This window comes from Schistocerca gregaria, chromosome X (genome assembly GCF_023897955.1).
Source record: "Schistocerca gregaria isolate iqSchGreg1 chromosome X, iqSchGreg1.2, whole genome shotgun sequence".
Lineage (NCBI taxonomy): Eukaryota > Metazoa > Arthropoda > Insecta > Orthoptera > Acrididae > Schistocerca > Schistocerca gregaria.
In genome coordinates this window covers 259,739,999-259,766,643 of record NC_064931.1, presented here as the reverse complement: position 1 = coordinate 259,766,643, position 26,645 = coordinate 259,739,999, and the positions used below count along the sequence as shown (strand labels likewise).

Below are 26,645 nucleotides of genomic sequence, written 5' to 3'. Positions count from 1 at the left end.
TAAAGAATTCGCGTTAGTATTTTGCAGCCGTGGCTTATTAAACTGATAGTTCGGTAATTTTCACATCTGTCAGCACCTGCTTTCTTTGGGATTGGAATTATTACATTCTTCTTGAAGTCTGAGGGTATTTCGCCTGTCTCATACATCTTGCTCACCAGCTGGTAGAGTTTTGTCATGACTGGCTCTCCCAAGGCCGTCAGTAGTTCTAATGGAATGTTGTCTACTCCGGGGGCCTTGTTTCGACTCAGGTCTTTCAGTGCTCTGTCAAACTCTTCACGCAGTATCATATCTCCCATTTCGTCTTCATCTACATCCTCTTCTATTTCCATAATATTGTCCTCAAGTACATCGCCCTTGTATAAACCTTCTATATACTCCTTCCACCTTTCTGCCTTCCCTTCTTTGCTTAGAACTGGGCTGCCATCTGAGCTCTTGATATTCATACACGTGGTTCTCTTCTCTCCAAAGGTCTCTTTAATTTTCCTGTAGGCAGTATCTATCTTACCCCTAGTGAGATAAGCTTCTACATCCTTACATTTGTCCTCTAGCCATCCCTGTTTAGCCATTTTGCACTTCCTGTCGATCTCATTTTTGAGACGCTTGTATTCCTTTTTGCCTGCTTCATTTACTGCATTTTTATATTTTCTCCTTTCATCAATTAAATTCAATATTTCTTCTGTTACCCAAGGATTTCTAGCAGCCCTCGTCTTTGTACCTACTTTATCCTCTGCTGCCTTCACTACTACATCCCTCAGAGCTACCCATTCTTCTTCTACTGTATTTCTTTCCCCTATTCCTGTCAATTGTTCCCTTATGCTCTCTCTGAAACTCTGTACAACCTCTGGTTCTTTCAGTTTATCCAGGTCCCATCTCCTTAATTTCCCACATTTTTGCAGTTTCTTCAGTTTTAATCTACAGGTCATAACCAATAGATTGTGGTCAGAGTCCACATCTGCCCCTGGAAATGTCTTACAACTTAAAACCTGGTTCCTAAATCTCTGTCTTACCATTATATAATCTATCTGATACCTTTTAGTATCTCCAGGGTTCTTCCACGTATACAACCTTCTTTCGTGATTCTTAAACCAAGTGTTAGCTATGATTAAGTTGTGCTCTGTGCAAAATTCTACTAGGCGGCTTCCTCTTTCATTTCTTAGCCCCAATCCATATTCACCTACTATGTTTCCTTCTCTCCCTTTTCCTACACTCGAATTACAGTCACCCATTACTATTAAATTTTCGTCTCCCTTCACTATCTGAATAATTTCTTTTATTTCATCGTACATTTCTTCAATTTCTTCATCATCTGCAGAGCTAGTTGGCATATAAACTTGTACTATTGTAGTAGGTGTGGGCTTCGTATCTATCTTGGCCACAATAATGCGTTCACTATGCTGTTTGTAGTAGCTTACCCGCATTCCTATTTTCCTATTCATTATTAAACCTACTCCTGCATTACCCCTATTTGATTTTGTGTTTATAACCCTGTAGTCACCTGACCAGAAGTCTTGTTCCTCCTGCCACCGAACTTCACTAATTCCCACTATATCTAACTTTAACCTATCCATTTCCCTTTTCAAATTTTCTAACCTACCTGCCCGATTAAGGGATCTGACATTCCACGCTCCGATCCGTAGAACGCCAGTTTTCTTTCTCCTGATAACGACATCCTCCTGAGTAGTCCCCGCCCGGAGATCCGAATGGGGGACTATTTTACCTCCGGAATATTTTACCCAAGAGGATGCCATCATCATTTAATCATACAGTAAAGCTGCATGTCCTCGGGAAAAATTACGGCTGTAGTTTCCCCTTGCTTTCAGCCGTTCGCAGTACCAGCACAGCAAAGCCGTTTTGGTTAATGTTGCAAGGCCAGATCAGTCAATCATCCAGACTGTTGCCCCTGCAACTACTGAAAAGGCGGCTGCCCCTCTTCAGGAACCACACGTTTGTCTGGCCTCTCAACAGATACCCCTCCGTTGTGGTTGCACCTACGGTACGGCCATCTGTATCGCTGAGGCACGCAAGCCTCCCCACCAACGGCAAGGTCCATGGTTCATGGGGGGAGTAAATCATCAAAATGGTTCAAATGGCTCTGAGCACTATGAGACTTAACTGCTGTGGTCATCAGTCAATCAGTCCCCTAGATCTTAGAACTACTTAAACCTAACTAATCTAAGGACATCACACACATCTATGCCCGAGGCAGGATTCGAACCTCTGACCGTAGCGGTCGCACGGTTCCAGGCTATAGCGCCTAGAACCGCTCAGCCACTCCGGCAGGCACTAAATAATATTTTTTTTAAAAATTGTAACCATTTGTTTGTCTGTACATGCATATCACTTCTACTGGTTTCTGTCCCGTTCGGATTGTTCTTTCGTGGTGCGTCATTTTTCTGTCTTATTAGTGTGTAATTTAAGAAGCAATCTGATTAGCCCTCTTAGATTGTTTGCAGACGGTACTGTCATTTACCGTCTAGTAAAGTCATCGGAAGGTCTGAAACAATTGCAGAATGTACGAAATAGGGGAGAGAATGTCACGGATATGACACGAGAGTGGGGGTAGCAATCATTACAGTACAGAAGTTTTTCGTTTTGGCGAGAACTTTTCATGAGATTTCAGTTATCAAAAGATGTAAGTGTTTTTCCGTGCGCTGTTCGAGAGTGGAACGGTAGAGAAATAGAGTGAAAGTGGCCTGTGCCAGGAACTTACGTGTGAGTTGCAGAATAGTCATGTAGATGTAGTTACCAGCAGATGACGTAGCTGCAGTAGAGAAAAAAGTATTTGCATTAGAATTCATTCAGTCCAGGGAAGAGCCAGATACAAATCCTCTAAGGAAATGAAACAATCAGGGATGTTTACAAATAGTCAACAAGCTAAACATAAATAAAACAAACGACACGGATTTCAGTTTGAAGTGGGGAAATGAAACTTACACACTGAATTTGGGTGATAATTCCCTAGGTTGTGTAACAAATCCAAAATTTTTATCATTGAACGTTGACTCTCAGTTGAAGCATAATGAATACACGAAGATACTAAGAAAGAGATTGTCATTAGTATGTCCTATCATAACATGTAACAAACAGCAAGTGCCTGTTCGTCTGTACACTAACCGCTTAGCTACGAAATCAGTTTATCAGGATTAAGTGCACAAAATATGGTCACAATATTCAAATTACACAAAAAAACGATAAGAACAGTAAGTAAAAACAATAATCGTCCGAATTGTAAAAATATGTTTGAGGAATTGTAGAGTCTAAATGCATCTTCTGCGTAAACCTACCAGTATATTATGGCCATTAAGAAAAACATTGCTTATTACCACAACAGCAGTTCCACCCAAGACCTCCATACAGGTACCGAGAAGAATGAAAGAAAAGTATCAATACCGACATTTCTGTCAGGAAATAAAACTGTATAATATAAGAGAGGATTAAAAATTTCCCGTTCGAGGGCGATACTGCAGCGTATATGCCTTGCAGCGCGAATCGGATGCGAGTGTGTAATCACTAACATGTTGGCAAGGGATTAGTGGGTCATTCGTGTCTTTCATACGCGCATGCGCTAAATACGGAAACGTAGACTATGGCGCTGTTATTAACAAATGCGTCCAAACAGGACGTACGTGCTTTATTCTATTATTGATGCCGAAGGATAGGCACCGTTAGACACCCATCAGAGAACGAATAATGTGTGTGGGGCAGCATGTCTGTCGAAAACCGCTACTGTGGAAGGGTGTGCCAAGTTCTGTGCTGCTCGCGAGTCTTCACAAGACGCCGGTCGATCTGGGAGGCCATCCTCAACTGGGAGGCTCAAGTGAAGCACTCGAGCACCCGCCCTATAGTCCTGCTCTCCCCGTCCGAATATTACGCATTCGGTCCCTCAAGAAAGGCCTTGGAGGGTGAACGATTCCTGTCGGACGAGGATGTGCAGCAGGTACTTACGGTCTTCTTCACGCAGCAGGACACGGCGTTATACCAAACGGGGAACCTCCAAACTGGTTGAGATGGCATCTACTGCAAGTAGTAATTCTTGTTGTGTTTGAAATCGATTAACAAGACGTGACAAGCCACTCCGGTCCCTATGAGCTAGGATCTCGTACGCCGTGTTACATGACTGTGAGTAGTACACCATTCCTAGCAGACACAGTTCTCGTTGGTACTCCAACAAATCGGGCACCTTCATTCATAATATGGTCACGGGCGCATCGAAACACGAAAGCTCCTTTCTGCCAGTCTGCCGCATTTTCATCTTATTGGACTTATTCCATACAGCCGATTTACCATTTGAATGGCATGTATTCGTATGTGTAAATCGGCTGTGTGGAATAAGTCATCGGTGGAGGGTGACATGACCTCGATGCAACAGTTCTATACCAGCTAAACCTCTCCAAGGCGACCAGTGTGCACATTTAAGGGGTGACTAATATTTTGTGCGATGAGCTCGTCATTGTGAAATGATCTGTGAACGAATAAATAGAAGGAAACGGAAAAATAAGCAGAAAGTGATAGGGCTGAAGGGAGCTGTGTGTGTTGACAAAATGTAATGTATTACTAAGATATTTATTTCTTGCTGTTACAACTGATTCCGTCGTCTTGTTATTGTATGGTGGAAAGCTGCATAATATAAATTCTTTATTCAAAATATTATTTTAAAAACTAAGTGCTACACTCCTATTAACATAAAAATGTAGAAATGAAAGAAAGTAGAAGCGAAAGAAAAACCCACCATCATAGAACGCTCTGTCCCTTTTCTGTTACAGCGGGAATCAGCTATATTGGAACTGATTGCTGACAACGCCATTCACTACACCTACGTCTATTCCTATGCTAAGCTACTGCCAAATGATCCTGCGTGACTCAGCGGCACTCTAACTTTCACATTACTGTTTAGGTTCATATGTCTATTTCTAATGTGGTGTTTAGACAATTGTGTATTCGAATTGAGAACATTACAGTAGTAATTAGCCTACTCATCAATATCCAATTCACCTGCCGTTGTAGCCGAGCGGTTCTAGGCGCTTCAGTCCGAAACCGCGCTGCTGCTATGGTCGCAGGTTCGAATCCAGGCTCGGGCATGAATGTGTGTGATGTCCTTAGGTTAGTTAGGTTTAAGCAGTTCTAAGTTCTAGGGCACTGATGACCTCAGATGTTAAGTCACATAGCGCTCAGAGCCATTTGAACCAATATCCAATTCCATCTCCTCCTCGTGATCATGTTGATGCGAACGTAGAGTGTCCATCCTCCTCGTTGTTTTCTTGTTGAAATCCTTCTTGAGGTGGTTGCGCTGCTGCTGTTATTCTTCTATGCATACTGTCCAGACGTCTTCGCTATTGAACAGTTTGGTTACCAGTATATTGCCCCGCACTTCGGCATCGATATCCCTGTGTTCTCTATTTTAAAACGTATACTGCAGTGTTTCTGTCGTCAACAGTGTTAAGGAACTTCCACCCTAGCCCGTACGGTTGGCCGTGCTTTCCGGGCGGGAAGGAGGGCCTGGTCCCCGGGACGAATCCGCCCGGCGGATTTGTGTTGAGGTCGGTGGTTTTTGGCGGTTTTCCATCTGCCTCGGTGAATGCGGGCTAGCTCCCCTTATTCCGCCTCAGTTACACTATGTCGGCGATTGCTCCGCAAACAAGTTCTTCACGTACGCGTACACCACCATTATTCTACCACGCAAACACAATGGTTACACACGTCTGGCGTGAGACGTGCCCTGGGGTGTCCACCGGGGACCGAAACGCACAATAATCCTGGGTTCGGTGTGGGGCGGCGGAGGGGTGAAGTGGATTGCGGTAGTCGTCGTGTGGTTGTGAACCACTGCGGCTGCCGCGGGGACGGAGCCTCTCCGTCGTTTCTAGGTCCCCGGTTAACATACAATACAATTCAATACAACTTCCACCCTTCGCCGTCTTGACCAAGCCGGCCGGCCTCAGAAGTTAAGTCCCATAGTGCTCAGAGCCATTTGAACCATTTTTTGAACTCGTTTCCTTCCCTACTGCATCGTGAGCGTCCGTAGATTCTGCTTCACAGTTCCTGAGCCATTGTTGCAAATTGCTGTCACGGATAACAGTTACGTTGTGAGGGCTGCATGAAAACCGACGAAACTCAGTATGAACAAATAGGCTGACAGCATGCACTTCATATTGACGCGAGGCTCTATTGTTCGTTACGTGCTCCCTGTGCGTTAAGAACTGAAAATTGCGACGCAGCGCGTCCGACGGGCATACCAGAGGCACGGGGCAACATATCTGCGCAAAGCGTCATCGGATTTCCACTGTGGCTTTAATATCGCAACCGATCGGACCATGACAAAAAAAGGCTCTCTCTGTTAATATTAATTACTTGATATGCAGGTTTATTATAAACGATTGAAGCAATTTCACATATTTACCGTAACTATATTATTTGACATATTGTCACAGTGCTTTTTTTAACGTATGACGAGCGGTCCATATGTGCCCCGCTACTGATGCTGCAACTATCAAGCTGATAATAGAGTTCTTCCACGTTTGGCATAGCGTGTCCGTATTGATCTGTCCGAAAGCACTGTCGATGCGAGCTCGCAGTTCTGCTACGTTCGTCAGTAGTGCAGGTGTAAAGACTTTATCTTCCACATAACCCTCCTCCCCCCCCCCCCCCCCCCCCACACACACACACAAAGAAAACGCATGGAATTAGATCAGGAGAGTGATCCCCATCATGACCGATCCATGGTTTCTCAATTTCCTGTCTAAGAATTCCCGAACATCATGATGGAAATTGTGTGGAGCACCATCTTTTTTGTGGATGAAGTCCACACTGTCGGTTTTCAGGTAAAGCATGAACCAATTTTGCAGCATATCCAGATACACGTGTCCTGTAACAGTCTTATTGCAGAAGAAGAGAAAGGGACCATTTGCAGAGGCACCCTGAAGCTTTAAACTGCTTATACTATGCCGGCTGCTGTGGCCGAGCGGTTCTAGGCACTTCAGTCCGGAACCTCGCGACTGCTACGGTCGCAGGTTCGAATCCTGCTTCGGGCATGGATGTGTGTGAGGTCCTTAGGTTAGTTAGGTTTAAGTCGTTCTAAGTTCTATGGGACTGATGACCCCAGATGTCCAGTACCATAGTGCTCAGAGCCAGTTGCTTATACTATACTATGTTCTGGAGTGTCGTTACACGATTACGGCAGACTGCTGTGAATGCATTTCAAGTGCAACATGCGCTTCCTTGGCGCCTGTCCCGCTCTTGTGTCACTGCTACGCTCTCGTGGTATAAATCTGAACAATATTAAACTTTTTGAGTTTTTATATAAAAGTGTTGAGTTTCCTGACAGTAAGTCAATCAATGCTGCTAAAGTAAACTTATGAAATCCCTTCAATCATTTATAATAACCTCGTATAAATAACTCTGATGGCCCCATGGGGTTGTTAAGCTGTAGTCACCGCAATCCAGATGTGGGGTTAATGTGCAGCGATGGTGGTGTTGGCAGGAGCGACCGGACGCTGCAGACGCTGGTGTACAAGCTGGTGCCCGGCCTGTACCAGGCCGAGGTGCGGCGCCGGCGAGAGTTCGAGGCGGGCCACGGGGTGCCGCCGCGGCCGCAGTCGCCTTCCTACTTCCTCTCCGCCGACGACTCCGTGCTGCTCGAGCTGGGATACCACCAAAGGTAACAACCTGTTACGTGCTCACAGCCGGCTTTCAACTCAGTATCTATAGTTATGAAGTTCATGAAACGTAAGAAGCTAAACACCACAAAATCAGTGAAATAGTACGTAAAAGCCAAACTGTCGAAAATATTTTTTGTATATGGTGCCAGCAAGTTTGTTTGGAGACCCGCCGACAGGGCACCACCGACCGTAGATCCTGAAAATGGCGGCGAACGAGGCAGAGGGAGCAGTTTGTATTCAAGAATTTGCCCGTAGCCAGTAGGTAGTGGGTGTACATGTTTCAGAAGGGACTACCAGTTTTACAACAGCATAGTGAAGTGGTACAAGAAATGCGAGGAGGATGGATGTTTGCGCAATGCAAAACGTTCGGGCTGCCTGGGCATGTCAGAACAGATACCGTGTGAGGAACGTGATGTTGCGAAGTCGAATAAAGTCTACCTATCGAGCTAGTGCGGGATGGAACCTCCGTCACCCTACGGTGTGGGAAACCTCGAAGACTTGCGACACCACTTTGCAGCAGCTCTTCTTACTCCCACATCTGATATGCTGGGTCTGGTATGGGCGGAGTGGGACTACCGATTTGGGTGACCGACATAGAAAATACAAATTTATAAAAAAAAGTCGATGAGAGTTTCTACTTTACATATTCTATCATTCAGTGTCTGTTCATCCATCATGGACAGGAGACATCGGCTGGTTAGTAGTTGTCAGTATCAGTGAAACTCCCCAACAGCCATGTAACTGAGATGTTATTTCATTTTATGCATATGGGGCCTGAATATGGCATAGTAAAATGCCGAAACTGGTAGCCTTCAAAATAAAATAAATAACATCCTAGCTACTCGGCTGTTATAACGTTTCATAGCTACTGATAGTTATCCTCTCATTTGTTATGTTGTTCTTCGCCATTTATTTGTACCGCTTTTTTAAAATGTTTCGTGAACTTAATAATTACTATGTATATAAATTGTCAGGGTGTGAGCCACTCAACGAAACATAATCGATATGGGCTTTCGTAACCGAGGGCCCACTCGTGTATCCTTGATGGCTGCACCACAGCATCTGGAAATCCAGCGGGAATTGCACAATAGAGATTCATAACATAATTCATTATCAGCTTTCAACACCGATTTTTCAGCGATGTTATAGTATGCGTGGTTTGGATTAATATTAATTCGCCAAAAGAAGTTTTTTTAAAGTATGAAAGGCCGTTTTCGGCAATATCTTCGGAAGGAACTATGTAGATGGGCTAAGATCGCATTCATTAAATGTTCTTGGTGCCACGAGTATCCTTGCTTCAAATGTTTATATGACAAATACGATCCATGTTGTTGTTCGAAGGAAACTGGGGACGTGTAACAAAAGTGAGTGATGAAGTCATTGCACGGCAACCAGAATTAAAATTTTAATTCTTCATTATTCCGCCCTGCTTTGTTAAAATTCTTTATTAATTGCCTTATTAAAGCTCCTGTTCTTCCCAATTTCGATACGGAAATAAATACAAATAGGAAAAAACTGCAGAATACATTTGGGAATCGAAGGTTCTGTCCTCCTCAGCCTGATGCCTTGGTCGCTACGCAGCGGCGCTTTCGTTCAAAAGCGTTCAGATTGTGGATACATAGGAAGCAGTCGTTACAATTTTTTTCTTGATTTGTAGGAAAATAAGCGTTTACGGATCCCACATTGATGATGAAAAATGCTCAGTTTTCACTTTTCTATCGACTCCGTCAATTTTGAGTCGAATATGTATCATGAACTTCAGGGGTGGTTTTCTCAAAAACGGGGATGGGAAGCGAGGTGGTGTTGAGCTGAAAGATGTTAAGAGTCATTTTAGGTTGAGCACAAGGGATGTGCCAAATATGAGCCGAACCGGGTGGCCGTCCCCTTATCAGTAGTTCCTTTGCAACGTCGGATATTGCCGGCCTTCGTGGGGAAATCACTCTACCTGGACCCAGCCTTAGTATTCTCCTACCGGGACCGGCCTCATTTAAGAGGATTAGGGAAAATCCAGCCCATCTTCTTCAGGCCAAAAAAAATCTCTTACCCCTGCCGCCGGAAACTGGCTGAGCCCACTTTTATAGCGGAAAGGGCCAGCACACATGGGCGACCAGGAAATTATATGCTGCATCTTTGTGTTTACTAAATATGGAGTGACAGTGCTGAATGTGCAAGCAACATGTTTAAATTCGGTACGTCAATGGTGTGCGTGCTTCAGGAGAAAGGACACGGTGCCGAGCGAGGTGGGATTCAAGCATCTACCTCGAAATGAAGTAGCAATCAGCGTTTTATGTATTCCATTGACGATATGGGTGAAACTGTTACCAGTCAAAAATTTTTCCGGTATTGTGAAGAATGCAAAGAAACACCAATTTCGCAAAAACTTAATAGATTTTGTTACATGGTTAAGGACTTCATCGCTAGCAAGGAAAGAGAAAAATTTTATTTTCTTCATGGGATTTTGGTTTAAAAAATGTCTGAATAAACGAGACGTCATTGGCGTACGAGACAACATAGTTTCAGAAATGGTGTAGTAAGTTAGATTTTCACGAAGAAATAAAGCGTCAGAATTAAAGGGGCCATTGGTTTATTCATACATAAAAATCAAGTAGTGTGCAAGGAGTATTTTCATACAAAAGTTCTCACCTGTTTTTAACTAGGTACGGTAAGTTGATAGGAGAGGGATGAGAGAGGGTGTGCTATATTTATACGTGCATATTATAAATCCTTTCGCTCGAAAACTTTCCTTCACACTTCCTGTGTGTTACAACAGATGACTTGTCGCTGATCTCATTTGTACTACGATTACAGTACAAGCGAGTTGCCTATTTGCTACCACCTCTCCGAGAGGAATACATAACTTCTACTAAATTTTCACCAATCTGCAGTCTTCTGCAGTTGTTGTCTCCTGCATAGAAAACAGCACGTAAATGAATCCGTTATCTTGAGGGTGTAAGCAACTCCTAGCGAGGAACTGATATTATGTGAATAATTAAATTTCCAATTAGTTTTTTTATATGGGATGCCACTCGCTTTTTAGTAGCGAAACAAGAGAAACTGCAGAATTATATTCCTCTTTAGTGTCACAAATAATTTCCATTCTTCAACAAATAATGAACTGTGTATTTCCGTAATTACAATCACACAGTTTTCAACTACATGTCCAAATAACTATACATTACTAATAAAGTCTTAGACTGATGTCGATCGCTTCGGACAACATGTCTGCCCGCCGAGACTGCCGAAACAAGTAAGATCTTATAGTTGAACCACTTCGTCCGCCATCCATGTTAGGCGCGATCCGAGGATCACCGAAATCCTTCTTGTGCAATTTTGTTTAGAACTTGTTTATTATTCTGCGGGTTATTAATACTTGTAAACTGATAGCATGCTATTGAGAGATGCTTTAATATTAAATGCAAGTAAATGCGCTGTTTACTTTGTCTAATATTAATAACAGAAGATCACCATTTTGGCGCGCAGCTTCCGAACGCAGCAGCCAATCGCGGGAGGAGACCACAATTTAGGCCCTCTCTCTCACGATACCCATACAAAAAAAAACCATCTGTAATTGGTATCTCACACCACATTACGTCATCTTGCCACTGCTGCCTTCTCCCTTCTCAACTGCTGTAAGAAGAGCTGCTTGTAGCCGAACTGATGGCTGTAAAGCCAGAAATATTATATAGGGTATAGACGTGTAGCGTTGGGTATCGTCCCAATTGTAAAAATATTGGAAGTACCAGTAACACCAGATTCTTTAAAGAATCGAACTCCCATCTATAAAACAGCTTCAAATGCCTGATTACTTTACAAATGACTTATTCTTTTATAATTGACGCTAAGCATGTAAGTGAGAAAAAGTTTAGAATGGGTTTCACTTTTATGCTTAAAGTTTGTTGGAAGTGCTCTCATTATGAAACACTGGATGAATATAGTCTGAATAATTAGCGCTCTGTTTTAAGTAAGGGCCTGGTTTTCATGCTTCTCAATCATTTTGACGTCACACCTCGTGAACTATGCGTCGTATAGTGATAGCATTTTTCAGCTACATTTAGTGATTTATGTAGATACTATCTCAAAATAGTGTTGCAGATAGACATAGTAGTAAACAAGTAACAAACTAGAACGTCATACCTAATGCTGAAGTTTTTGTGCATGACCAACTTCCATCATTTCCGGGTGGTGACAGTGAGAAAAAGTTTCGCAAAGGTTTAAAATTATGTGTCAAGTTTGTTACAACTCAGTAAGTGCTGCCGTGCTCAAACACTGGATGGATAAAGCCAGTGTATTTGCGAGTCGTTAGCTACACTGGCTCAAGACAAACACGCAGTTTCTGAACATAATATTTGCCTGATAACTTCTATCATAAGATTACACCTATTAATTAGTAGATAATGACTGTATTTTAAATTTTTAAATTGGGTTAATAACTACGACAAATGTTGAAGATAAAATTTTTGTTGTCCACGGAAGCCACGAGATTGGCAACCTGAAACTATACTTCGGTTATCAAAGAACAAACCTGATGTAAACAAACTCAAACGCGATGATTGGTCAGCAGACGTAGCTCTCATACACTGGTGTTGTTCCGCTCTTGTCCAACTTATGTATTAGATATCTTATTACCATGTCATTGTTAATGGAATTTTAAGACATTCTGATGTATTAACAGCCATCAACGTTTTTCTTAATCATATTTAGTTACGTAATTTTTATTGTAGAAATGGTATACAGTCACAGTCTCCGTAAACACTACTTGTGCTGATTGTCTCGCTGTAAATACGGACTGTGAAAATGGATTGCACTGCTTTTGCTTCGTAGTGAAACTTGCTGGCAGAACACCGTTAATGGCGAGAAACAGATTGTTCTTGATGTTTCTCGCAAGCCTACAGAGAAAGATCAGCTCTGACATTTTTCAAGAAATATTGCGTAATAAACATAGGTTATATTTAAATCACATGCGTGGCATAATCGGTAGCGTTCTAGAATAATAATCATTCGTGCTTTGGGGTGGTAGTTCGGATCTCGCAATGATCTATAACTTTCTTTTTGTTTGAATGCATCGCTGTCAAAATTCTGGTTTCCATTGCAAGCATAAATTCTTAAGTATCTATACTTTAAAAAAGATTGTTAAAGATTGATGAAGTTGAGAAAACAGTACACAATCGAATTTTTTCGGAGAAAAATGAAAAATCAGATATTCTTTATTTGAATATGCCCATTGTTTTGTAGGAGAAATGTGATATCACACAATCCAGAGTGATAAGCGTCGTAGAAACACGGAAAATAATAATTTTCACGGCGTCGGGCACACTCCAAATGCTGCATTTTTACAGTTGTCACCTTACCACTGCTATCTGAACCCAATAGAACTGTTCTAGAGCCAAGTTAAGTGATTTGTCGCGAGAAATAACGAGACATAAGATGCCAAAAGTACTGGAAGTAATGCAAGAAGCTTTGTGACACGTCACTGCCGAACTATGGCGAATTGCAGAACAGCCCGTCATAAAAGAGGAGGAGGAAATGTGAACTTTTTGGTGACTTGGGATTCTGTTGGTGAACGCCTCGTTGTCAACTTAACAGTACTGAAATGTATTGCTCGGAGTCCGATATGAAAGGAGTTCAGAGATTACCAGACGACTGACCGTAATTCCTTCAGTGGCTTCAATATTTAACTACATGGGAAATCAGCAGTGCGCATTTACGTCTCTGTACGAAAACGAAATTTTGTTAGTTCATAACAATAAGGAAACAGTTGTATTATTTTATGAAGACAGTCAATCTTACGAGATGAAACACAAGGAATCTGCTTAAATATCGTGTAGTTATATACTATAGGAAAACTGCGGCTAGGATGGGCCACTAAGCCAGCATCGGTACAAAACTTTTTTCTGTTTTGAAATAGAGTATAACTGCATTAAATCTTTACTTGAACATTTACAGTATTTTGCCGTAAGCGGTAAAAAAAAAAAAAGATTTCTAGCCAAAACGACACACAGCAAGAAAAGATTTTCTAATACTTACAGGCCGAGATGTTAAGAAAAGTGGTAGTTTGGACCATACTACAGAATATAGGTTTTTAAATACCCGACATACACAAGTGGCCCATACTACCTGTAATGTTTTACGTTATTTTCAGTCACTTCAGCATTAATATAACTGATTTTATTTTATGACTCACTTATCTCGCAGTTTTAATTTTATTTTTGATTCAAATATCATGTCATTTCTTCCACCAAAAAGTCGTGAAGTGATTTCATAAACTGAGCGTGATTATAGAAGAAAAAAGTTTTGCTTCTAGGACGTGCTCAATGAACCAGTCATGTGGGCATTTTGTCACACCACAATGTTTCTCACCAAGAGAATGCAAATATTATGACGATGAAATAATGTGTGTGTTAAACGTGTACTTACCATGCATGCAGTTTTTAATTGCAGGTCATTCATTATCACCCTCCGCCGATGTTCCTTCCGTTAGTACACTGCCGAGCAACCGCCAAGGTCACGAATAGCGGTCGAACGTGATGCGCTTGCGTCTGTGCATCTAACTGGATGCACTTTCCCCTCTTGCTTTAGGTTCAAAAAATGGTTCAAATGGCTCTGAGCACTATGGGACTCAACTGCTGTGGTCATTAGTCCCCTAGAACTTAGAACTACTTAAACCTAACTAACCTAAGGACATCACACACATCCATGCCCGAGGCAGGATTCGAACCTGCGACCGTCTTGCTTTAGGGCGCGCTTTGCTACGTACACTGAGCACCATTTAAATGATCGCTTAGGCTTGTGTTGAACATTAGCCGTCCAACATTACAATCCTGCAGTGCGGTTTGTGGAGCGCGGAGGCGCCCCGAAGTTTTCCGTCGTGTACGTGTAGGGAGGGCGCGAGGGAGGGTGTGGCGTGGCGCCGTCAATAACCGGGCGCGCGTGCCAGTCACGTGTGGAATGCAATCACGGCGCCTGTGTTGCCTAATCATTAATCAATTCTGTGGCCCGCGCCGGAATTAGATGCTAACGCCCAGGCCCTTCGCACTTGATGCTCGAAGCTGCCTGGCTAGCGACGGGGCAGTGGGTCACAGCTAGCTCCCGCTTCACAAAGCAAAACGACCGCTACTTTGATTTTCCGTAAATTGTTCCCCGACGGCCCCTTTCAAAAAAGCCAAGCTGCTATTGTTCAAAAGTCAACCTGCCGTTGTACAACACTTTCTAGTTGCTTTAACCCTCTTTGGATATACTCTGAATCGCCAAAGTAAGTGGTATATAGGCATGCGTATTCAAATACAGACACACACTATGCGATCAAAAGTATCCGGACACCCCCAAAAACATACGTCTTTCATATTATGTGCCTTGTGGTCCCACCTACTGCCAGGTACTTCGTATCAGCGACATCAGTAGTCATTAGACATCCTGAGCCAGCCGAATGGGGCGCTCCGTGAAACTCACGGACTTCGAACATATGACTAGGTGTTACTTGTGTCATACGTATGTACGCAAGTTTTCCACACTCCTAAACATCCCTATGTCCATTGTTTCCTATGTGATAGTGAAGTGGAAACGTGAAGGGACACGTACAGCACAGGAGCGTACAGGCCGACCTCGTCTGTTGATTGCCAGAGACCGCCGGCAGTTGAAAAGAGTGGTAATGTGAAATAGGCAGATACGTCTAGATATGACTCTGACAGGTGATACGAACGTAAGCTTCCTGTCTGATCACCTGCATGCATTCATGTCCATTGAGCATTCCGACGGACTTGGGCAATTCCAGCAGGACGATGCGACACGTTTGCTGCGCAGTAAAATACCCATACATGAACATATCTGGGATGCCTTGCAACGTGCTTTTCAGAACAGATTCCCACCCTCTCGTACTCTTACGGATTTATGGACAGCCCAGCAGGATTCGTGGTGTCAGTTCTCTACAGCACTACTTCAGACATTAGTCGAGTCCATGCCACGCAGTGTTGCGGTTCTTGTGCGTGCTGCTGGGGACCTACACGATATTAGGCAGGTATACCAGTTAAAAAAAAGAAATTCAAATGTGTGTGAATTCCTAAGGGACCAAACTGCATAGGTCACCGGTTCCTAGACTTACACGCTACTTAAACTAACAACACACACACACACATGCCGGAGGGAGGACTCGCACCTTCGGCGGGAGGGGCCGCGCAGTCCGTGACATGGCGTCTGTAACCACGCGGCCACTCCGCGCGGCTGTACCAGTTTCTTTGGTCTGCAGTGTAATTATTAAGCAGTAAAGACAAACAATTATAAGTGGTAGATTAGCCACACTAAACATACTTTGATAAAAGAAATGTACATAAATATTGTTTATACGTTTTGTAACTTTATATATATATATATATATATATATATATATATATATATATATATATATATATATATATATATATATTAGGAGTCGAGGGATACAGATACGTTCAGTGTAAACCATTGATGGTTACAATGCCTGTGTTTATACAGGGTATCTTCACATAACAATTTCCTTCAGATATGCATACATGTCTGCAGGACATTGTGAAAAAATGGTTCAAATGGCTCTGAGCACTATGGGACTTAACTTCTGAGGTCATCAGTCCCCTAGAACTTAGAACTACTTAAACCTAACTAACCTAAGGACATCACACACATCCATGCCCGAGGAAGAATTCGAACCTGCGACCGTAGCAGTCGCGCGGTTCCAGATTGAAGCGCCTAGAACCGCTCGGCCACTGAGGCCGGCAGGACATTGTAATGTGAAGATACAGACAATGTATAAAGACAGACATCTTAACCATCAGTGCTGTCTCCATGCGTTGACAGAATGAAATAGCTATATAGAGATTTGTCTCTCCCTGTCTGGAAATCACGAAATTTGGGAACATTAGACTTCACGCAGACATTTTAGGGATTTCGCTTGTAGTTTGTCATTTTATATGCCCCTCTTCTCATATATGCTTCGCCAATGTACAACATTGTCATGGCGAACAACTTGGCTATAAAAATTACAGAAAAGTTTTCAAATTGGTGCCTTTTGAAAACGCACTAATGCAGGAACCGTTCTAAATAAAGCTGCAGTATAAACGCTGAGGTAGAAGCTACAAACATTACCATATTCATAGCTGCTTGTTGTCGCACTCCTGTTTGTTGGCACATAATCATCGAGATAAGTAGTCCTGTCTTTGAGAAGGCATTCACGCGACTACCATCTCTCTTTTCCCACCTACCCCACCTGTCACACGAGCGAATATTTTTTGCCACAAAATGTTGCACTATTAGTTTTCTATAAAAGCAATAGTTTTCTTGCTAATGCTTGAATCGACAAATTTTCAACGTTTAAAAAAGACTCCCACAATTCTTTGAATGATATCTCTCAAATTATTTTTTACCTACTTCTATCTGTAAATTAGGAATATCATACCATAATTTTTAAGTTACATTTTTGGAAAACAGTGATAGTAAGAATATCAACAGCTCTAACAAATGCATCTGCGCTATACAGAACTGTCAGCATGCAACAGCTCAAGTGGCTCAATAAATTGGCGCAGCAGGGCGTTACATCCATATGTTTGTAAACTGAGGCGTTGTTGGAAACCTGTGATGTGTGGCAATCCGAGAAAGTTCTTCTCGCTATGCAGGTTCAGCAATGTGTTACAAATTGGCAAATAAAGCCGCCAGTGCCTTGTGGTATAGAAGTAAGCCTATAGTGTCCACGAGATACTCTTCTTCTCTTATACTAAGGGTCTACATCTACATCCATACTCCGCAAGCCACCTGACGGTGTGTGGCGGAGGGTACCCTGAGTACCTCTATCGGTTCTCCCTGAGTGGCAGACTGGCCGCAACACGTTTGCGGCTACTACCTGCACGAATACTGCAAAAATGAGACGTTACTGCTCGTGTCTGGATCTGCCAGTACCTGGTAATCATCTCCTGCCGATTTCTATTAGTACTGCTTGATTAAAGGTGTCGAAATCCTTCTGGGCAAATACAAGGCTGTACCTGTTCAAATAAACGCAGGCATTTCGTTTTATTATTATAAAACAATGTCATTGATCTGTAATGGAACATATGTACAATGTGATTTGCTTTTTAGGTGTAAAATCAATTCATTACAAAAGATATTGAGGTGTGAGTTTACTTACTGCATTTTATGTCTCATTGTTAACTTGCATCGCGATGTGTCGTCAGTTTGCACATTTTTGGGCTATTCCTTCGTTTGGCACTGATATTTTTTGCCTAATTCTGCGCTGCACTAGACATTTCTTGGCGTGAAATAAGACATAGTATACCACCACTACTGTTATTATGCATACTCCTGGCTAAACGCCTGTCTTAATGCTTTTATGTTTATCGTGTTCTCAATTTAACTTCTAGTTTAATTTTTCACTTGTCCTCCCCTATTTCTCTTCATCTGTGGTTTGCTACGTGACTATTATATAAGGGGCGTTGAAAACGAAACGAGCTGGAGGCATAATTACAGAAACCAGTGTCATTATGTTAGAATTTTTTACCCTGGCTGTTGAGACACTTGTCCCACTGTGACACAAGGCGGTGAATGGCTGTCTCATGAAATTCCCTGGGCTGCGATGTAAACCAGTTCCGCACGGACCAAAAATGGCGTAATCACAAGGAAAGAGGTCCGAACTGTATGGAGGGTGGCCGAGAACCTCCCATTTGAATTTCTGCAGGAGCGCTGCCACTGTGTTGGCCGTCTGAGGCTTTGCATTGTCGTGGAGCAGAATGACACCACGGGCGAGATTGCCTGGTCGTTTTGATTTGATCGCTTGGCAAAGGGCGGTCAAGCTTTGCGAGTAACGCTGGACTTTCATTGTTGTCTCGTGCTGCAGGAAGTGAATGAGAAGGGGCCATTTTTGGTCCCCTTAAAAAAGCTCTGAGGGGCAAACGATTCACCTTGAACGACGACGTCCAGCTGTTCTCTGGAGAACTGGTCAACATCGCAGGCCCGGGAATTTTATGAGACAGCCATTCACCGCCTTGTGTCACAGTGGGACAAGTGTCTCAACAGCCAGGGTCAGTACTTCTAATATACAGGTACTGGTTTCTGTAATTATACCTCCGGCTCGTTTCTTTTCGAACGCCCCTTATATCGTTTAAAGTATGTTAATTTTTATTTATTTAACATTTAAGTGAAATGTGTGTGTGTGTGTGTGTGTGTGTGTGTGTGTGTGTGTGTGTGTGTGTGTGTGAGAACGAGACTGACACAAAAATGAATAAAAAATTACTACTTGATTCTTCATTTCGGTAGGCTTTGTTAGCAGTTCTACATCCAGAAATAAGGTGGTGATGTCCGATATGGCAAGAGTTAAAGACGATGTAGAAAATTGTATGCGTGACTGTCGATGTTCATCGCTGTGGTTCTTTGTAAGTAGTTGGTAGTTCCTATTACGGATAATGCTGTCACGAATTTTCAGCTCGAATTCATATCCCTCGCTATACTGCATACAGGTGCGCGGCACCTTTCGGAGACTAGGAGTAGTTAGCCGGGAACGTTCACTAAAAGCCGTAAGCCGCGAAAGACGCTAGTAGGGTGGTCCAGCAATGACAGGCGAGGAGCAGCTGCGTCGCCGGCTGCCGCACCCGCTGGTCGATAGCTGGCCCGCTGCCGCTCTGCCCAAAAATTCCTGCCTCTCTTTCCTCGCTCACACGTTTCCACTCGGTCATTTTCCGCCTGCGCGTTACCGGCAGCACTTTCCGACAGTTCAGCTAATGTCTTGAAGAATATTAAGAGATGCATGGTAATAAATCGGTTAGACCATTACGGACACTAGTTACGATGTTGCCGTGAGCAGATCGTAGTCACAACCGCACTGAGCGTTGTGCTCAGAGGCATGTAATCTTATTCCCTGACCGGTCATACGCAAATTTTTCGGTATTACTAACCTATTTCTTCTTTTTATTCCATTCGAGCAGTCTTTTATATAATTTTATTAGCGTTTGGCTTACATCGGGGCCCAGAATAATGTCGGCCTATGTGGTGTTGTGGCGCACTCTGCAGTGTTTCCTTTCCGCGGCTGGTACTGGGGTACTGCTGCACTAGCCAAGCAGCGTCAAATAGGACTCGCTGTAAGGTTGAGAACTTCCTGTGAACGGGTACAACAGACGCGCTACCGCTCATACTTTCAATAGCCTGCCGTTGTGGCAGGTTCCAGGCGCGATCGCTACGGTCGCAGGTTCGAATCCTGCCTCGGGCATGGATGTGTGTGGTGTCCTTAGATTAGTTAGGTTTAAGTAGTTCTAAGTCTATGGGACTGATGACCTCAGATGTTAAGTCCTATAGAGTTGAGAGGCATTTGAACCATACTTTCAATAGACGTAATAATTGACGCCTGATTTCCTGTAGTTACGACTATAATACCATGGTTACGATTGTGTAAGCAAAGGAACTGCACAACATTGGTAAACATGTAAGACCGTGCAATATTACCCGGAAGAGTGTTGTGTACATGCAAAATAGGTACCTGAACAGGTAATTTTTTTTTTACCTGTATGACGAATGAATGCCTATTCCATGCTTCCCTGTTGTTTCCAGCAGTGTTATGATGTCCGCCATGTACTTCACGCAGTAGAACGCTACAAACTATGTCGTTACTGTACTTCAGGTCCTTAGTAAGACGAGCGAGGTGGCGCAGTGGCTAGCACACTGGACTCGTATTCGGGAGAACGACGGTTCAATCCCGCGTCCGGCCATTCTGATTTTGGTTTTCCGTGATTTTCCTAAATCACTCCAGGCAAATGCCGGGATGGATCCTTTGAAAAGGCACGGTCGATTTCCTTCCCCGTCCTTCCCTAATCCGATGAGACCTATTACCTCGCTGTGTGGTTTCCTTCCCCAAACAATTCCCCCTCCCCCCCCCCCCCCCCCTGCCTTAATAACACTTGAGATTCTGCACATCGTTCTTATGGTTCCAAGAGTGGAGATATCCATAGACAAACGTGCTGAAATTGTAGCACTCAAGACAAGCGAATCTATTTATATCCCAAAATGGCGGAACAAAATGCAATTCACCGCCAGAAGACAGCAGATAGCAATGATCACCTACCACGAGCAGAACAACCTCGTAAAATAACTAAAAGCGATGACAAAGTCATGAGAATCACTAGTTGCAGAAATAGGTTTAAAACAGCAGCACATATTCAAGCAGAATTCGTAGAAATGAAGAAGAGATTTTCTGTTCGAAGGCCGTACAGCAGAGAAACCGTATGTCATCAGGTATGTGGATTGCGTTTAATAGGGAAAAGGTGCACATTGAAACAGGATAATGTCCCAAAATATCGATTAGCTTTCTGTAAGAAGTACATTGCACCAATGTAAAAACATACGGCACTAATAGACACGGTCTGGCCGTCTGAAATCCCTGGTTGTAATCCTATTGAAGTGATCTGGGATGAAGTGGACGGATATATCCGGATAGATCACGTAACAAGCAAGGAACATCTCTGGAATGCCGTTAAGGATGTGTGAGATCATATAGACTTGCAGTATCTATAAAAACGTACTGACGGCATGCCTCGAGTTTGTGGGGCAGTCATTAAAGCCGAAGGAGGATACTTTGATGAAATTAAAATATAATTTTTCTCTCTTTATTATATATGTTTAGATGTATATAATTTTATTTTTGGATAAATAAAGTTTTGTATGTGTTAATATTTGAAATACAAGTACCTGTCATGGTTTATTGAAATTAATGAGCGGTACTGTATCGCACGCTGAGTCACCCAGTAGGCTAACGGCAAGTGATTAGGATAAAACAGCTTCGCTAAAAGAAAGCCTGCCGGCACCCACAAACATTACGGCGCTGATAAGTTCCCAGAATAGCTTGGTTTCCCCAAAGTAAAAAGTCACTTCTGACTGAAAAGACTATCGCTCATTGGAGAAAATTGGACATGGAAATTATAAGGGGTGATCAGAAAGTTTCTGTTCGAAGGCCGTACAGTACAGAATCGGTATACTAATCAGGTAAAATAGCGGTGAACATTCATGCAATCGCCCCATCGACGGACCAGTTTGAAGATACTAGTTTCGTAAAACTGTGTATCCTGTTACGTGAAGGAGTCCGTAATTGCCTGCTGAACATCTTCATCCGACAGGAATCGTCGACTCATCAAAGCCTTTTTTTTAAGGGGCCAAGGGCGTGATATTCGCATGGAGAGAAAATGGTTCAATTAGCTCTGAGCCCTATGGGACTTAACATCTGAGGTCATCAGTCCCCTACTTAAACCTAACTAACCTAAGGACACCACACAAATCCATGCCCAAAGCAGTATTCGACTCTGCGACCGTAGCGGTCGCAAGGTTCCAGACTGAAGCGCCTAGAACCGCTCGGCCACAACGGCCGGCATCGCATGGAGAGAGATCAGGACTATAGGGTGGATGCTGGAGTGCCTTGTGCGATATGGGGACGTGCGTTACCATGACGTAGCACCACTACTTGGCACACCATTGATTTTCGATAGACATGCTGCCCCATACAAATTCTTTCTGCTGTGATCGATGTCTATCGCTGATTGTCCTTCCGCAGCCAAGAAAAGAATAACAACTCATTGGTTGTGTTTGGACTCATTTGGTTTTAACGTCGCAGGCACGTCGCAAAGAGACGAATGTCGCCCTTACCTCTTGCCTACATGTCGGTGCTTATACTCCCGCATCCGTCGCGCTACGTTGCATGCACGCTGCAGCGACGCCTTCAAACAGAAACTTTTTGATCGCCCTTTATAGATGGAGCACTTGCAGTTTTAATTGAATCTATCATCCCTTGAATACATGTATAATAAATACTTTCCCACGTCATCTGCTTCAAGTTAAGAAATCGAGGACCTGTTGAGTTCTTCCCTCTGGTAATGAACTACCACGAATGAAGTCCATAAATTTCCTGTGCTTCACTCACTCGTATATTCCCGCAGTATATATGCAACAATTTCTATCTTTTCCACCATGAAATGCCTACTTTCTTCCATCTAGGACATAACAACTGTATTTCTGCTTGCAAAATTGCCATCACAACTATCAAGTAGGAATAACTGTCACCCATAGAATGGTACTCAGACGCAAGTAGTAATGATGGGATTCCACGGCGATGACCGCTGGCCGATCCGGGTATGTACAGTTACGTCTCATTTTTGCAGTGTTCGAGCAAGTACTCCTGCCACTAGTGTAGTGGGCTGTATGCGATCCGATGGTTAAGCAGCATACCCCGCGAATGCGAGTTTGTGATACATGCACGGAGAGGGAATGTGTTGACATCTGCATGGAGCCGAGGACATTGTAGGTAATGGACAAGGTGTTCCAGAACTAGAACACACCGGCCTGTCCGTCGCTGCGACGTCTCCTGGAGAAGGCCTAAGCTCATTTCCTGCACGAAGTTCCCTGTCCGCGCACCATTTCGTACTGTGCGTGGCTTTCTCCCAGAGTTCAGTACTGTAGCTGACCCCTGACTGGCAATTAGTGTTCCGTGTTGTAGCGCTGAGATATTGGAGTTCACCGAGACCACCAAACGTAAGCCTTTACTGATTTACAACGGGCACCAGTATATAGTGAACTAAACAGACAACAAGAAGTGACTTACTGGCTTTGTGTAAACTTTAAAAAGAATAAATGCAAAGGAAGAATATTCACAAGAAACACAGTTTCAGGGGGAGGTAGCCATGTTAGTATTCCAGATGACGCAGCACGTGAAGTTTTGTCAGCGCTAAACAGCGGGCAAAAGAAACAGTTTTGTCAGTTCACGTTGAAGAAGTACGGCTCCTCTTCATTCCAGGTTACGACTTAGTAAAATCGTAAACATCGCACAGAAGCGCGAAGAAATCGTTACATCGAATTAGGCGAAAATATCTGGGAGCAACACAAGATCCCACCGATATCCTTCCAAGGAAATAATACAATAGTCTTAAAAATAAATTTCCGACGGAACGCCTTAATGGGCCACCCTGAAGCGGTACATGGTTGCTCACAGATGTGGTGTGAGTGTGAGCCAGCCCGCAGCTTCTTAATTGGCCTGTACCTGTGAAATGCCGGTTAGCCTGGTAAGAGCCCCCAGGCTCCATGCGAGTGTCACTCCGTACAAGTGTTCCAACCCCCACGGGTAATGCAGGGTGACTTTCGCAACGGAAGGATTATGAAGGGCGTTGATGTGCAAGCCATGCAGCTAGCATACCATGGCATCTGTAATGCATATGATGACAAATAAATTTATGTGATACATACACAGCACGTAGTAACTAATAACGGACCATAACAACGTATCGTGGTTACAGGCAACAAATACAGTCCCTTTATTTTATTGCTGGAAGAAGGTAACAAACGTTACAAATACACTAATTTTATCTGTAGTGATATTGTGACATTGTTTTCCTATTATACTATAGTTCCCGACAGCGAAAATCTACACTCCTGGAAATGGAAAAAAGAACACATTGACACCGGTGTGTCAGACCCACCAATCTTGCTCCGGACACTGCGAGAGGGCTGTACAAGCAATGATCACACGCACGGCACAGCGGACACACCAGGAACCGCGGTGTTGGCCGTCGAATGGCGCTAGCTGCGCAGCATTTGTGCACCGCCGCCGTCAGTGTCAGCCACTTTGCCGTGGCATACGGAGCTCCATCGCAGTCTTTAACACTGGTAGCATGCCGCGACAGCGTGGACGTGAACCGTATGTGCAGTTGACGGACTTTGAGCGAGGGCGTATAGTGGGCATGCCGAATTGCTCAACACGTGGGGCGTGAGGTCTCCACAGTACATCGATGGTGTCGCTAGTGGTCGGCGGAAGGTGCACGTGCCCGTCGACCTGGGACCGGACCGCAGCGACGCACGGATGCACGCCAAGACCGTAGGATCCTACGCAGTGCCGTAGGGGACCGCACCGCCACTTCCCAGCAAATTAGGGACACTGTTGCTCCTGGGGTATCGGCGAGGACCATTCGCAACCGTCTCCATGAAGCTGGGCTACGGTCCCGCACACCGTTACGCCGTCTTCCGCTCACGCCCCAAAATCGTGCAGCCCGCCTCCAGTGGTGTCGCGACAGGCGTGAATGGAGGGACGAATGGAGACATGTCGTCTTCAGCGATGAGAGTCGCTTCTGCCTTGGTGCCAATGATGGTCGTATGCGTGTTTGGCGCCGTGCAGGTGAGCGCCACAATCAGGACTGCATACGACCGAGGCACACAGGGCCAACACCCGGCATCATGGTGTGGGGAGCGATCTCCTACACTGGCTGTACACCTCTGGTGATCGTCGAGGGGACACTGAATAGTGCACGGTACATCCAAACCGTCATCGAACCCATCGTTCTACCATTCCTTGACCGGCAAGGGAACTTGCTGTTCCAACAGGACAATGCACGTCCGCATGTATCCCGTGCCACCCAACGTGCTCTAGAAGGTGTAAGTCAACTACCCTGGCCAGCAAGATCTCCGGATCTGTCCCCCATTGAGCATGTTTGGGACTGGATGAAGCGTCGTCTCACGCGGTCTGCACGTCCAGCACGAACGCTGGTCCAACTGAGGCGCCAGGTGGAAATGGCATGGCAAGCCGTTCCACAGGACTACATCCAGCATCTCTACGATCGTCTCGATGAGAGAATAGCAGCCTGCATTGCTGCGAAAGGTGGATATACACTGTACTAGTGCCGACATTGTGCATGCTCTGTTGCCTGTGTCTATGTGCCTGTGGTTCTGTCAGTGTGATCATGTGATGTATCTGACCCAAGGAATGTGTCAATAAAGTTTCCCCTTCCTGGGACAATGAATTCACGGTGTTCTTATTTCAATTTCCAGGAGTGTATATGGAACTATCGCCAAGCAAACAGACGGTGGTGTGGTAATAAGTTCTCCTGGGAAATAAACAATTCTATGTGCATGTTACAGTCCTTTAAAAATCCATGATTATTTGTAAGAATTTGAACTTTCTTATTCAAAAATAGTGGCTTAATACACTCTGCTGGAGTTTTCTGGAGTAGACTGGATTTCACAGGTGGCTGAACGCTGTCGAAAGCGAAAGCCAGTATCGCATTAACTCTCAGAAAGGGATACTGCCACGAGTGTTGTGGAGATGAGGTACTGTTTCACAGTAAGGGCGAGTCGTCAGGAAAAGCACTATATTGTATTTAGTCAGGCTTGCACCACCGTTGGACACGAAAAGATATATGAAGAAAATTCGTCTTCAAACTAATATGGCACTACCAAATAACCCAGAAGATTTTACTGTCAGAATTTTTTTTCAGCAAATTCCGGGTGCGCAGAACGTGTACCACTGGAATGCAAAATGAGAGACACTGTATTGCATAGTATTTTCGGTTTAGATGCCTGAAATACTTTTAATATTTTCTTATAACGGTACGATCTATTTGTGTGTTTCAGTGACTTTCCGACGGATGATGAAGCGCCCAACGGCGGAGAGATGCAACATACAAAGGTGAGTTGCTGTTGCCTTTTCAAATTTGTTCTAGGATTGGTAACCGGTTCATACACTTTGTTACGTAGCTCACAGCGTAGTAAATAATGACAAAATGGTTTTATCTCGTCAGTGACTTTGTTCTACTATACTTAAGGGAATTAAACCATAACGATATTGTAGCAATAAAATAGGGTTACAGATATTTTTGTACGTATGGACGAAATGACTGAGAAGGGTAGTTCTTACCTGCTCCATTCATGTACGGATACACAACTAAGTTAATGTGGCACTCAGGAATTCTACGTCGCTTCAGTGGCTTCTCAACCCTCTTCCTCTTCTGCATATCTTCCCATCTTCTCTCCCCACGTCACGCTCTATTTTTTACCTCGTTTCAAAATGCAATAACTATTTTTTTTAAATACAACGATTCAAAGAGGACGCATATAATATGCACTCTTTAGACTGAGCATCATCGTGGGCGCAACTTATAAGGAAGATTTCGGGAAATACAACGAAAAGCGTTATTGTTTTGTTTGTCATAGTATTATGCAGTAGTTTTGAATTGCCGGCCCGAC

At 43.8% G+C, this 26,645-nt stretch overlaps 1 protein-coding gene across 1 annotated transcript in view; it reads left to right on the top strand.

Moving 5' to 3' along the window:
• LOC126299157 (protein suppressor 2 of zeste-like) overlaps positions 1–26,645 on the top strand; it is a 443,886-nt gene that overhangs the window by 400,366 nt on the left and 16,875 nt on the right. Inside the window, exons 5-6 of the mRNA XM_049990922.1 lie at positions 7,475–7,651; positions 26,034–26,088. Coding sequence (XP_049846879.1) covers positions 7,475–7,651; positions 26,034–26,088 — 232 coding nt within the window. The remainder of the gene's footprint in view (positions 1–7,474; positions 7,652–26,033; positions 26,089–26,645) is intronic.